Raw genomic sequence first — 15,669 nt, forward strand, 5'->3', positions numbered from 1 at the left:
AAATATATTATTTCATTACTGTCGTAATTGTCATGTGTATAGTGATCATTATTTTGTTATACTGACTTTCATCTATATGAATCTCTCGAATAACATTTGGAACCAAAATGTTTTAGAAATCAATGTGAAGTAAATATTTACTGACCATAAATGTGACGGTAGAAAACTATAATTTCATTTTGCAGTAGAATAATAATAGTAAAAAATAAGTTTTGCTCAATTTTCCGAAGGTGTTAAATGAGTAAAGATGGAATGTATAGAAACAATTACAAACTGTGTGATCTATACTGGCATAAATATATATTATATATTAAACTATACAAATGAAAAATATATGCACGAGTATATATATATATATATATATATATATATATATATATATATATATAATTTTTTTTTGCGTGTTTTTTAAAAATACGATCTATAATCCCCCCCCTCCCCCCCAAAAAAAGAATTAATAAAGGGACCATATGTATTGCGCGTTACTTGCCTGCACATTGTAGGATTCATTCATATCTCTGTAATATGTATGTTGTACATTGAATCGAATATATCTATGTTGAATAAAACAAAATTTATAAATTTTTTGTCCCTTTGAGCGATTTTATAATCAATTGTAAAAGATCAAACGGATAACAAATAATAAGATATATATTACATGAAATGTATATATTCTTCAAAATTAAAAAGAATATACAAGATCTACAACATAATTATAAAAATTAGAAAAATACTTTTATCACAATACAGAATATGATGCATTTTGTAGCAAAGAATAATGTGAATTTTAGACAAGTAGTAAAGATAATTTTACACGTACAGATTTGTCCTATTATTTGCTGGAATACTTGCATTTAATAAAGAAATTAATTTTATTAAATGCAAAAGCAGGCAAATTTTTAAATCGTTTTTTCCTAACTTTATATGCTTTAAAAATATATATAATTCGTTTTTTTCAGGCAAGAGGAAAAAATAAAAAACTTGTAAGGAGAGAAAATGGAAATAAGTGATTGATTCGAATGTGACATGTATTATGAAACAAGGTATTATTATACATAAGTGTGTATATATGATGGAGTTTGCATTTAAAGACAGTATTTGGGGCGCAAACCTTTCTTCTTGAGACGGAATCGAATGTACATACACATGTTGCGGAGGTTGTCAACCCCTGAATTGGAAAGGCACATCAGTTCTTTCTGGATGACACTAAAAGTATCGCACGTCTAATATCGATACGCTACTGATCACCTTGCAAACGGTGTTTACATGAGAGTATCGTGATTGCTTCTGCATTTAACTATAAATAATTTTTTCAATAAAATTACTGCTATACTAACAATCGCGATTACACATGAGCATCGACAGAAGAATATATATTGGCGGAAAATGTCAAATATCGCAAAGATGTCACTGGGTCGACTCGCTAGTCTCACATTTCTATCTTCTATATTCATCTCATAGAATTTTAATGTAGTGTTATATGAATTTCTACAATGTGAAAACACACAGAAATATTCCGTCATTTCTGCGATCGAATCGGGAACTTCTATACAATGTGAAAGTCTTAGTACGTAAAAACAAAAAAAAAGAAAGATACCAATGACGGTAGATCTTCAATTTGTTTAAATAATATTGCCTACTTACAATTAATAATAATATTAACCATGTAACACAAGCTTCGATCAAATTTGAAAGCATGCGACGAGTGTTACAATTATCGCGCATGTCGGATTTAGCTTCTATTTTGAAAATAGTAGTTTACTTATTGTTAGATAAATGTTTTACAAAGACATTGTGCTTAACACGCGCATCGTCAATCTATTCATGTTGGGTAAATATTGGATGGAGGAGCGTGATGTAAGCATATTTAAGTATATCTAAGAGCAAAAATTCACAAATCTCATCTAATTACTGTTAAAAAAACTAATTTTTTTTTTAATCATCGAATACCAAATCCCTCATTATTTTCAATAGCTAAACAATAGATACGTATTTGCTCTTAGACATAATATGTTCTGCCTGTTCTGTTCTATTTTGTCAGTGTTTGTCAGAATACTACAAGTATTTTGCACTTATTATAATACTACAAACATTTTGCTTTTATCGGAAAAGAATTTTGCAGCTACGATCATGTCAGGAGTACTCTGCATTTATCAAAGTACTACAAATATCATGATAATTATATTTTAAATTTATCATAATTTTATTTATACCCTACAACTATAATGCATGTGTCAAATTACCACTTTGCTCTGCAATTGCAATCCTTTAGACAATACAAACGCGTTTACCGTTTTCTCAAAGCTCTACAATACATCTATACAAGGCTGTATAAATTTACAAAAAACACACTTTTGACATACGCGAATTTTCGAATTTAGATCGTTCTAAAATACATAGCATTTGACATAATTTAACGCGAGTACACATCTTTTTTGTAGTTCTTTAACATTATCATTAATACAAGATCACAAATTGGTAACGCGTTATACGCAATTGCCTTAATTATATTAGTTAAGTTTAAACATCTTAAGGCTATTCGCACACACACCCATCCATTCAACCATTATATACCCAAGGATTCAAAAATAAATTCTATTTCGTAAAAATAAAGAGATAATGTATTGACTTACAAATAGAAGTTTAGTCTACATTTATAAATATATACATTTATACTATGTGTAACCCTTAAAAACTCAAGGAATATACTTTGCAAGTGCAGCTGGAGCAGATGGGATGATATATGGAAAAATTTAAAATTTTTATTATCTGATTATCAAACATGTAATAATCTTATTTAATTATTAAACTCAAAATGTATTGTCAATTTATAAATATAGGATATTGTAATAATCAGAGAATCATTACAATTTGAAATAAATGTTGCAATGATACAAATATATTTATGTATTTTATTGATTTAATGTAACAATAGACTTATTTATGAGAGTGTGTGTTTTTGTTTCTTCATTCTAATAAAATATATTGATTCAAATTTTATTTCTACTACTACATTTTGAAAAATAATACCTTTTATATGTGTTATATATTATTTATTGGACACAAAAAAGTAAGAATATAATGGATTATATATAATAACAAAAATTAAGATGTAACACAAGGAAACAAAGGCAAAATTAGATACAAATTATTACACATTGCAAATTCTCATCAGTATCATTGCATCATTTACATGCATAAAATAATAATAGTAAAAAATTATAGATCATCTCAGTTAAATGAAAGGATTATGTATGAAATTAAATTAGAAGCAACTACAATTTATATCATAATGTGTTACAAGAGATTTATAATTAAATCTTATAAAATTTCCAGAGAATAATTGTATTATATATTTTTTATGTATAATATATATTACCTTTCATGTCATTACTTTTATGTCAATAAATGCTTATGAAGAAATGGATGAGATTTTGTGTGAGTTCTATCAGGATTATATTTTCTATTATTAGTATTTTATATACATGACACAATAAAAATATTAGCCCGTATATGTTGAATTGTTTTTTTCAACAATAAAATGCAATATCAGCTCTCAGATTCAGGATATGGAATATAATTTACGACTAGTCAAAATATAATTTATGACTAGTCAAAAAGACCAGTGTTTATTTCGTGTGTTATAAAGTCATGAGAACATTCAGAAAAAGATATGGAATCGTGTTATATCTTACAAATCTCTTTTTCGTTTTGGTTTTAATTAACTTTCAATTTCCAATTCTTACAAAGTCAAAAAAAAAAAAAAAAAAAAAAAACTTTGAATATTCATGTAATCTTTTTCATATTCAGAAGTTTCAGAGACTATCGAACATCATGTAGTATGAAATAAATATATGCACAAGATACGATCTTGAGAGAAAAACTGAAACACTGTATAATGATTTATTTTATCGTAATCAAAAAATGACATATATATAAATATATATGTCCACTAAGAAAATTATACTATATCACTCCCACGTGCTCCAAAGGAGCAATCTGTCAGCAGCAATCAACACATCAACACATCTTGCACATTTCATGTGCTTATTACCGCATAATCGTGCCGTTTCAACTTTACACAGTAATACAAAGTTGTTACATAATTTTACAATAACTCACATTAATTTGTCCGCTTCCAGAGATCAGTTCATGACATGTGGTGACTCTTGATTTAAATAGCTGCCTCGGTCTTCATGCGTTTACAAGAGTTTACCTTGGTTTCTTCCGGGATGCACTCGTTATTTTCCTCAACAGTTGGTGAGATTGATCGTTTTTTTGTGACGCAAACTTCGGCAACGGTGTTACTTTTAGCAGTTGCGGTCGCTGGCAATGTAAACTTAACTATTACGGCAGTCATGTTGTCGCAACCCGTTCCATCGCCAAGAGTATCCGGTGCAAGGCAATGATCAAATAGCTAAAAAACATCAATTTTCGATTTAAATAGAATAATAAATATAAAAAGAACAGAATTCATAGTTTTTTGAAGGTGAAAAAAATACATGTATTTGTAAAGGGTTCAAAAACCTTTTTTTACTCCAATCTAATTGTCTAATTAGAAATTAAATTGACAAATAAAATTTACCAAAAAATACAAAAGAAAGGATAATTTATGTAAAATATAACGCGATTCTCCATACCTCTTCGCAGATTTTCGAGATGTTCTTGTAATTTTGTGATAAACGAGTGCGTACGAACTGAACGACGTTTTGACTGGTCATAAAGTTCCATATACCATCACACGCGAGTACCATAAACTCGTCTCTTCCTGGTTCAATCGTAATATGCCTTACGTCCGGTAAAGCGGAAATCATTTGTTCCTCAGCTGGTAATACCATATTTTGCTTATATGTGTGATCGCCAAGCGCTCTTGAAAGATTGAGACCGCCGTTCACTCTGCCATCGGCTGTCACCTCTCCACCTGCTTTTACTATACGTTCCATTTCTGGTGCGTCTTCGGGTTTATGATCCAAACTAAGCTCGACCGCCTGGCCGTCTCTGCATAAAACACATCGAGAGTCCCCAGCATTGGCTACATATAACTCGTTTCCTTTGAGTATTGCTACCACCGCCGTGCATCCACTATCCGCACCAGGCTACACAAAAATACATTTTTTTATATTCATTAATGAAAGTTTTCAATTTTTTGTAGTTAATATACATCTGTTTTCTTTATTTATTTATTTATTTTTTTAAATACAAAACACTGTTCTTAAACTATAAAATATATACATATTCTGCAAAAACTGTCTTTTCAATATGTAATTTAAAAAAACATTATCACGTTTTGTTAAATTTTCTTGAATTGATCTTATTTTAAAATGAGTAATAAAAAGATATATTTCCAAAAAATTACTTTTTTGTTTTCATAAAAAAAACGGTAAAAAAAATTTCCTATCATGATTTGTTTTTCCATTTGCAAAAATAATAAAAGCATAAATGCTCGAAAATATACCTTCTTATTCCTTTATTTCTAAAATGAAGCCAATTCAAAAAAATTTAATCAAATGTAATAATTCTTAGTTTTAAATCACATATTAAAATATCAGCTTTCATAGAATATGTATATATTTTATAGTTTAGAAACAGTGTTTTGAAAACACAAAAACTTCAATTAGAAAAAAAATCTATTTTTTGGACAACCCAATAAAAGAGAACCAAGTTTCAACTCTCTCTCTCTTTATAGAAAAAAAATTTAGATATATTATACCTTTTCCATGTTTAACATAGCATCAGGATCATCTTCATCCACTTCAGGTATTTGAGCTCTTTCTTCTACTTCCTCATCATCTTCATCATCAGTTTCTTCTTCGTCAACATCTTCCGTATCATCCTCATCACTGCAAAACGATTTAAAAAAAAGAGAGAGAATTTCGCAATTTAAAAACACTGCTTAGAAATCACATTTGTTCAATGAACGTTATTGTAGGTTCATACCTATCAGGGACACCATCAAACGTCTCGTCATTTTCATCATCGTCCTCGTCATCTTCGGAATCATCACTGTCCTTTTTCAGTAAGCTTTGGTAAAGATCTACAGATGGAACTCTTCTTCGACCACTGCTAGTTATCCGTTCTTGCTGATCTGCATCTCCATTTTCCACGGGAATGCCAGAACTACTCGATACATTGTCTCCTCCGCCTCCCTTACTACTGTCCGCGTCTCCGACCCTTTTCAACTCCGCGCCATTCACTTCCACTTCATTCGCATTAGACTCCGCACATGGCGTTGTCTTGCCGGGACTCGAAACTTTCTCTTTCACGTCCTCCGAGCTGTCAGGCATATCCATAGATTTGGTAGGCTCTACATCTGCAGTAGATCCCACAGGTGGTGACACATGAGCAGCATTGCCGTTGCTCGTCGTCGAGTCCAGCACTTGCTCGGCTTCGTTGCTTCCTGGACATTCGGACTCTTTTCGCTCCACTGTGCTAGACAGAGTTGAGCCACATGGTTGACTGGAACTACTAACGTCTGCTTCGTTGGTATTCCAGGCAGTCGTAGTCGACGAGGACGACGATGACGACGATGACGAAGGTGGTGGAGATGGCGATGAGGAACATCCCGCGCCAAGGGACGAACAGGTCGCTTTTTCTCGTTCCCTTCTACCTCGTAGAAAAGGACTCGCAAATGCGCGTTTACCGCATTTCTCACCTTTCAAGCTTTTTATATGAGTATTCAACATTTCTGATTTATACTTTGCCATTACTTGCTCCAACGGCATTGTCGCTTCCATACACAGATTACTAACATTCTCTTCCTCATCTATACATAATGTAATGTACGAAGACAATCTTATTAAAAGTTTGTTCGCGCATGTAAATAAAAGAAATAAATTAAAGCTTGTCAAATGCGCAATTAGCAAGATTATCTGTATAAGAGTATATCCTGTAATAATGCATATCTTTAAGATGTAAAAAAACGCACCAAATTCGTTGTCTCCTTCTTCTTTCTCCGATGATGTTTGTGCAAAATCATGGAGAATTTTCACCACGTCCGGTTTTGTAAGAGTAGCGTCAAAACCCAGGAAAGCATCTATTAGAGCTTGTCTGATATCCTCTCTTTTGTAAGCTTCCGTCTGTTTGATAAAATCAGGCAGATAACGTGCACAATACGTCGCTACCTCACGTCCACCATGACCATCGTATACAGCAAACAGTGAACAATTGTCATCAAAATCTATGCAACAATTGTGCGCATCCTACAAATAAACAATTATAATTAATAGTTTCAATATTCTCGATAAAGTTTCTTTTTTGGATTCTATCATAGAAATTTTTACCTTACAAGTCAATTCAGATATCGATTAGAAAATCTATTACAAAATTAGATTTCTGTTCCGATAACTGATTTATCCTTAATGTGATAGTAAAGATTACTATCAATAATTAAGATAAAATAATCATTATGCATACACATAATATTATTTTATAACAACTTAATCATTTATCGTAGACTAGTAATTGATATATTTTTCATTATTTTATATATATATATATATATATGTATCAAAAAAATATTGATAATAAAATTATATTTATATAATAATAAAAAAATGCAATATCGACTAATCCGTCGCAAAAATGACATTTTATCGAAATAGTTGATTTATTGGGCCAAAGAGAAGCGAAAGTTGCAAGCGAGCGTTAGTCGCGTCGTGCCCGGAGCTCTCGGGCGTCGGGCGTCGGGCGTCGTTGTCGATTGGCGGCATGTCACGATCAGACGATCAGCCGATCAGCGCCGGTCTCGCCGGGTTTAGCCGGCGAAACGCCCGGCCCCCGAAACTCGCCGAGACCAGATAACGGTGCGCGCGCGCGCGCACGCGTTCACGACCGCGTTGTTGTCGCCGCGGTTGCCGCTGTTGGACGACGGGCACGACTTGCTGCTTACCTCCTGGCTGACTCGCCAGCCCTGCATGGAGCTCGCGCCGTAAGCGACATTTTTTCCCGCTTCGTCGCTCGACTCCTTCTTCGTAATCGGCTCTGACAGGTACGCTCCCATCTTTCGAGATACCGGCTGGCCGTCGTGTCACTTTCGCGGTGTCCGCGTAATATATCGCAATATTCCGCCAGAAAACAGAACCTCGCAAACGTGATGAACGCGGTGCACAGTCGTTAACTAGCCTCTCATGACCGGTTTGGCTTTCTGTTTTCCAGGACGCTGCTGGCGCCAGCTGGGCCGTCGACACGACACGGCGCGCGCTTTCGCGCCAAACTTAAAGCAACGTGCGCATGTGGATCGGAAACGCGAATGACCGGATATGCGTACATTCCACTCTATGTAAAAATAGTCATGGTCACTGCATTTACGTGTCGTAGGTCGTAGCGTCGTCGCGTGAATTGTCGGGGGAAAAAAAGGATGTTTTCTATTTTTATACAACTTGTATTTTTCATTTTTTTTTTATTATCATCGTTTAACGGATATTTATTCGAGATTAAAATAAAAGAATAACACGATTGTGGCATCACTGATGCATCATCGATGCATCGGAATTTAATAAGGTAATATTTGTTCAATAACGATATATATATATATATATATATATATATATATATATTTATTTAATAAATTTTAATGTGAAAAGATTTCTTTTTTCAGGAAGACGTTGACGTGGAATGTAAATTTAACCTCGAAACATAACAAAATAAATATTCGAATCATTTCTTTGAATGTTCCGCTCTTCGTTCCAGCGATGAGGAGCGTAGAGGTAAAGTGTGAAGTGAGTACATCTTTATTCAGGTAGATGTCGCGCTTTACCGTACGCGATGGAGTGGGAAAGAAGGGGGCTAATCGGAAGGCGCGCGGCGCGCGCCGGGCGCTCGAGTACAAGCTCAAGCCTCGAGCCTCGAGCCCGCCAGTCGTTCGGCGAAGCTCGAGGAGGTTAGGTCGGGTCGTGTTCGTCGCGAATGTTCGGCGAATGCGCGACGATCGTCGACGAACGTCGCAGCGGATACGCGGCGCGAGATCGTCGCCGAGTAGCGAGTAGCTTTTTTTTTTCCCCGTCATTCCCAATCTGTCGTCGTCCGTTCTCGCTCGCTGGCGAGCGTTCGCCGCGAGCGGCAGCAAGTCGATCGTTGTCCTCGTCGCAGTAACGGGGGCGAGCCTCTCTCGCTGCACCCCCGCTTCATCCCCGCGCATCGCTCTCATCCCTTCAACGGCGTCTCGTCGTCTCGTCGTCGTTGTCGTCGTCGTCGTCGTCGTCGTCGTCATCGTTGCAGCCGGCTATACAGCATCGTCAATTTTTACGTCGCCCGTGTGTAACATCGCACCTGTCGTACCTGTCGTACCTGTCGATACGCATCCCCGAACGGAGACGAGGATAAGCCAACACCGTGTGTTCCCGGCCTAGTGACCTGACCTTGGATCGGCCCGACCAAGTATGTTACTTATGTTTATTTATGCCTGTCGCGCGATTATTTCTGCCGAGAGAGCTATATTTCTCTGTTATTTATGTCCGATATATCGCGACGATGTTGGAGTGGTTATAAGCGATATATGACAGTAGCACGCACGCTGCTAATTCCGGATGCTTAACGCGCGAACGTGTTGCAGATAAGAGGATTTGGAGCTCGTGTCTGGATAGTAGGCTTAAGGCCTTCGAATGCTCGATATCGATGCATTATCTTTACGCGGTTACCCGACCGGTTAAATGAACCATCGTATATTGATCTGAAAGTGTTTCTGTTATTGCGAATCTCCTTGCGGTTTTAAACGGTTGGCTACTACCACTGTGTAGTTCGGTGATTATAGAATGATTGTTTAATCGAAATTAAATTGGGAAAATTTTCATGTATAAAGTACAAATTATATATCTCTGTAGCAATTATATTTTTCTTTTAACTCTCTCTTTCTCTCTCTCTCTCTCTCTCTCGTGTCGTGCGACGATCACCCTACACGATTCGTGCATAAAATATCTGAAAAGTTTACTCTGAGCGAGAATGCAAGAATCCTTTGGCAAATGAGTATTATTAACTATGTATATATTTGCAATTAAACTCTTTCCGTTTGTCCGTTATCACGCAAAGCCCGTTAGCAAGCTATTTAACCATCGCCCCACCGACCACCGTGTCTGACTCGACGCTCCGTTGTCTACTGCTGTAGTTACAAGAGACCATTTCTACTACGAACAATCATTAATCTCTCTAGCCACGCAAAATATCGTTCCTTACATAGACAAACGGTTATTTCGCTGTATGTGTGTATGAGTCAAATTATAAGAAAATTAACAATATTATATTATATATTTTACATGAGAAAGAGAGAGAGAGAGAGAGAGGGATTTTACATATACAATATTAGAAACCTGAAATTTAAAAGTAATTTATAAAATAATATTTTTTTGCGATGTTGATTATCTTTCCTTTTCCTACAATTTTTCTTTATCTATAGTGTTGTGTGTTTCTATACTCGGAACTTAATCGAGTTAAACAAGTTAAATGATATAACACTTAAATTATATAATAATACGTCGCGTGCGCACCGAAAGGTTTCATTCAATTTATTCGCGCGTTGCTCCTATTTCGCGACAAGTTACCAAGTGCCGTTGTAGCAGGTCGATGGCAAGTGTCCAAATACTAAGCGGAACCAGCGTACGTAATCTTGCAACATCAATTTTAATTATCTAGTTTGATCCGTTCATTTCACTCATTATTTGCTCGATACAAACTGTTGCACGTGTGCGCCATTCAACGAATTCGCTTCCGATTGACTCTAAGTGGTAAATAGTATTTTCAAATGAGGAACACAAATCTAATTTCAGGAATATACTATTAGAGGAAAGTAAGTTTTAAAGTTTTTCTCGTTTCCTTCAAATTAATCTTTAAAAAGTAAAGCGACGTTTATGTTATGAAATTCTTATATAGTAGTCGAGTAGCAGTAGTAATTTCACAAACTTTTAGTTTTTATTCGCCCTTTATTCTACAATCAAAATTAATTTTCTCATACCAATCGGAACTTGCGTGTTACATTTTTACGCACAAAAGTATGATGAAAAATTACTTTTCGATTTAATTTCACGGATGAGGAAATCATCGTGGGACGCGAGAGGCAAATTGGTATTGGTTTTCCGTTGCTCTTATTCTTAGATGAAAATTTTCATTATATTCCTACGCAAATAATCCTATTTTATCTTGAAACTCGTAATATTTAATGCGTTCGAAAGATTTTTGAATTATTAACACAGAACGAAGGAAACGTCTACACAAAGTAGAGAGGTAATTTGACGAGGGGTTGGTCACTGAGGAAATTTTTGTACATGGGCTAGATAATTCAGCGGCAATCCCAGCAAAATTCTGGGTAATCCAAGGTTATTTTTGGTAAATCTAAATAATCTTTAGCGTTTAAATAATTTAAAGTAAAATTTCTTTTTAATTTAAGATACTTTTAGGTAATCTTAAGTAATCCGAGGTATAATTTAAAGGTAATCCGTATCAAAGGGTTATTTTTGTACATTATAACTGTTAGTGATCAACCCCTCGTGATTTGATAAAGCTTCTATTCTAATTAATAAATTAACTTAATCGCAATTTCCACCCGTTCGATTTCTGATGCAAGTCTGACATGTGGCACTAAAGCAAAATCCGGAGGAACAGAAGTTTAGCTGCTTCAAACCATTTACGCAATTATAGTACTGGGAGCAGGAGTTGTTATCGTAAGATAACTTAGCTGGTAGGTAGCCACCGTTATTTCTGGGACATTCGATGCAACCAGCTTGCTCTGGCCAATCACAGTACTGTTTGTATATATTAAAATGCAACCTTTGCGTCTTTCGCTCGTCTATCCAAGGACAATCAAACAGATATCTTTTACCCCAAGAACACTTGTAGGCTTTTGTGCAATCAGTTTCATGCGCGAGATGAACGACTGTGCCATTTACGTCGATAAGTGGGCATTTTGTGGGAATTTTGTCTACATCTTGCTCCCAAATAGATTCAGATTTATCTTGGTCGAAATATCCACTCGCGATAACAATGCTCCAAGATGCCACAAAGATGATGGCGATTACGTATATTCCTACATTGAACAAAAATTGTAGTCAGACATATCAATGACAATATGATCAAATCATAATTCAATCAAGAGGAGATATAAATTAATATAAATTTGAATTGATAAAAAAGATTTTATGGAGTATAATATTAATAGATAATATTATTAATCTCATCTTAGTTCTTTTCAATGGGTTCTTATTATAGAAATATCTCAAGTATTTCAACATTTACCTTTCATCGTCTGCATACTTTCAACTTAAACTTAAAGAGAGAAACTTAAAGAGAAAAACGCCGCGTTCGTTAATTGATCATAAATACGTGACTGACTAAAATCAGTCAGATCGACTCTATAAATACGCATCACTTTATCACAAAACATGATTATCTATTGTTCACTTTTTAAATCTCTCTCTGTCGCTTAGATAATAACCGCAAAAATAACAGGACATTTTATCATTCCGATTAAATATTTTCAAGTTAATACAATTATGAAACATGATTATCTCTATCGTACATCTCGTTTATCTTTCTTTCGTTCAGATCGTAGATAACAGGAAAAAAAATTAAATAAAATGTTTTATCATTACAATTAAGTATTTTCAAGTTAATACAATCATTGATTATTGATACATAGTCTTTCTTCCGCTCAGTTCGTAGATAATAGCCGAAAAAAAAGATAAAATGTTTTATCATTCCAATTAAATATTTTCAAGTTTATACAATTATCGATTATTTAATTTCCGTTTCGCGTGAAATTGATATGAGAAAATAATCGGAAATCGCGACGACGAATGTATTTATTTGACCTTTAACGTGGAGATCATTCTTGCTGTCTTTGCACCTACCTCTCGACCACATGGAAGCAATAATTAACGGTTGGTATTTTACTAGATACTACTCCGCGTGCCAAGCTGCCATAGTATCGTCCCGCAAATCATGTAAACTAGTTTACTGTTCGAGTTCCGTATCGCGAAAATTACAGCAGTTGCCGTGTTGCACTGTCCGAAAAAACTATTTACGTGTGAACATATTTTATTTCTATGTTTATTATTTTAGAATGTTTAAAACATGTTTAAAAAATATGTTTAAAAAAACCTATCATTGTAATTAGTTGACGGATAAAAAAAAGATAGGTTTGCTAAAAATATGCAATTTACAATATGCAATCGAATTACAAATTAATGTTGGCAAACACAGAAGCTGAAATTGCATTTGCGTTTCTATTAAATGTCTATTCATTATTTGTTATTTTATTAGCCTATTATTATTTCAACGAATTTACATTACGAGAGTGCGCATTATTATTCTACGAGCACGGTTGTTAAACTAAACTACATAGTTTCATATTATTCGCATATGAAAATTTCCATATCTATCTATTATTATCGAGTGAAGAATTATAATACTGACTACTACTTACGAAAATGAATCACGCGAGAATAGAAAAAAAAAATGAGGAAAAATTTATTTCGAAGGAAGATTATAAAAAAAATTAAAAAGACATTTTTTATTCGATGTATTCCTTTCGCGATCTCGTTTCTATGAAGCAAACTATAATTGACTCACTCGGATATCGATACTCGTTTAAATCTCATATTACGTGAGCTATTGTCGTAAGAGAATTGTAAACACGACATCGATAATTCCCGCGGTACCATTCTTTTTCGTCCCTGACAGAAATTTGAAATTAAAAATGTTCTGTTTTTTTTTTTGGTTAAATATTACTAAATTTTTCATGGACTGATAGTAAGATCGATAAATTCACTCGGAAATATGCGAGAAAGCTTTCTTGAAACAGAAGTCGAAGAAGGAGGTTAATGCTTTTTTCGAGCACAATGTCGCCATGTACGTTGGACGTTCGCGTCGTTTGTAAAACGGGTGGGTTAAAGGGTTTAAAGGACCAGAGACAGAGACAAAGAGAGAGAGAGAGAGAGAGAGAGAGAGAGAGAGAGAGTCCAAGAGTATCAGGGAATATTTAAACTTTGGACGAAGCTTTTTCGAAGACATCAGCCTCGAAGTTACCGCTACGTGATGTGCGATCATGACGATATAAAAGTAAACTTTGTTCCGATCGAACGCGGAGACCTTCTAGTGATCTTTGGTGCACCTAAAAGCATGCGTGTAAATGCACCGTGCTCAAACTTGTAAGGCAAGGCTTTTACACCTTCCTCTTTTTCCAAAGCTAAAGAGAAAGCAATATTTTGAATGATAAGGTTGTAATTTATACATACATATATACGATACATTATATTTACATATATTTATGTGTATGTATGTAAATATATAATAACAATGACATACTATACAATTAAAATATTGTTCTTTTTTTCGTATACAGCAATTATTAAATATTATTTAAATTATTTTATATTATATATATATATATATATATATATATATATATATATATATATGTTATATACAATATATCAATATATGCATTAAAATCATTTAAATAATACTTAATAATTGTTACACATGAAAAAGAGAACAATATTATATAAGTAAATAAATATTTTGATTGTTATTGTAGTAACAAAATTTTATGACATACAGCAAACAATATCGAACGCTAATAAAAACACGTTTGACGATGTCAAATTTAACGGGCAGTGCGAAAAATTGCATCAATCATCTGTTTTGACAATCAAAGTAATGAGAGAAATTTAAACATGATTGATTAAAGCATTCTCAAGTTTCGCGAAAACTTCGCAATTTATATCGCTGTACTCTGTTCTTTCTCTGTAATTTATTGATGGTAGAATAATCTAAAATTCCCCTCGTACTTGCATTACGAAATTCAACTATTTCTCGTTTTCATCTAATAATTATTTTTCATCCATTAAATATTTAATATGTTATTATCTAACATTGTCATTATCTAGCAAAAGTAACAATAAGTCTATCTTATTATTTATTCTTGAAATCTTGAAATATTACGTACCTATAATCTCGTTATTATTTTATAAGAATTTTAAGAAAATTAATTTGACAGAATTTATTTTATACTCTATTTTTTTTCCCAAGAAAATTTTCAAAATATTTAAATTCAACGTAAACTATACTATCATTGGAAAACTGTACTTTCGATTCTTCTTGAACTCTGACCTGTAAAAAGTGACCAGTCTTGTGCCAAAGCGCGTTCTTTTCTGTTCAGGATACGCGACGCGATGTTCCTTCGGCGATGTCCGTCGAAGTGAACGACATCCAGGTCGGTCGGAAACACGGTAAATCCTTCGATTTCTTAGCAAAGCCTTTTGCGAGAAGCCACGCCACATTTTCACGTAGCTCGCAAAATTTGTCCACTTTTTTGAAATGACTTTATGTTCTGACGCGATCTTATTTTAATTTTCAACGTTTTACCAAGGAGAAAATCATATTATGTGGTAACTCGGAAAATACATTTGTATGAAAAATACAAGTTTCATTTATGTGATTTCACATCAGAGATCTTAAATCAACTTTATATGATGTCACGTTGGAGAATTTGAGTCAAGTTTTGTAGACTCTAATTGTATAATATCCTTAATTGACGAGCATAAAATTAAATTGTTGTTTATTGTACATTTAAATTATAAAACGAACCTTTTGATGTAACTCGCTATATTATAATATGGAAGAACGATAAACGGCGATTTAAAGATAAAAGCACAGATAATAAACTGCGTAGAAAGATTAAAG

The 15,669-nt window shown here is 34.0% G+C and overlaps 3 protein-coding genes across 3 annotated transcripts in view; 1 reads left to right on the forward strand and 2 right to left on the reverse strand.

Annotated features, from left to right (window-relative positions):
- Positions 1-1,009: 1,009 nt before the first annotated feature.
- On the reverse strand, positions 1,010-8,163 carry LOC140665484 (probable protein phosphatase CG10417). Its single transcript, XM_072891662.1, has 6 exons — positions 7,889-8,163; positions 6,926-7,199; positions 5,938-6,763; positions 5,711-5,840; positions 4,641-5,096; positions 1,010-4,417 (listed from the first exon to the last, which is right to left on the reverse strand). Exons 1-6 carry the CDS (start codon positions 7,997-7,999, stop codon positions 4,175-4,177), a joined length of 2,040 nt encoding a protein of 679 aa, XP_072747763.1. The 5' UTR covers positions 8,000-8,163; the 3' UTR covers positions 1,010-4,174.
- Positions 8,164-8,618: 455 nt separating this feature from the next.
- The window catches only part of Hs3st-a (Heparan sulfate 3-O sulfotransferase-A), a 38,528-nt gene continuing 31,477 nt past the window's right edge, over positions 8,619-15,669 (forward strand). Inside the window, exon 1 of the mRNA XM_072891669.1 lies at positions 8,619-9,375. The gene's annotated coding sequence lies outside the window, so the exon portion shown is untranslated. The remainder of the gene's footprint in view (positions 9,376-15,669) is intronic.
- LOC140665495 (uncharacterized) lies at positions 10,878-12,310 on the reverse strand. Its single transcript, XM_072891675.1, has 2 exons — positions 12,220-12,310; positions 10,878-12,010 (listed from the first exon to the last, which is right to left on the reverse strand). Exons 1-2 carry the CDS (start codon positions 12,233-12,235, stop codon positions 11,514-11,516), a joined length of 513 nt encoding a protein of 170 aa, XP_072747776.1. The 5' UTR covers positions 12,236-12,310; the 3' UTR covers positions 10,878-11,513.

Source organism: Anoplolepis gracilipes, chromosome 4 (genome assembly GCF_047496725.1).
Source record: "Anoplolepis gracilipes chromosome 4, ASM4749672v1, whole genome shotgun sequence".
NCBI classification, from domain to species: domain Eukaryota; kingdom Metazoa; phylum Arthropoda; class Insecta; order Hymenoptera; family Formicidae; genus Anoplolepis; species Anoplolepis gracilipes.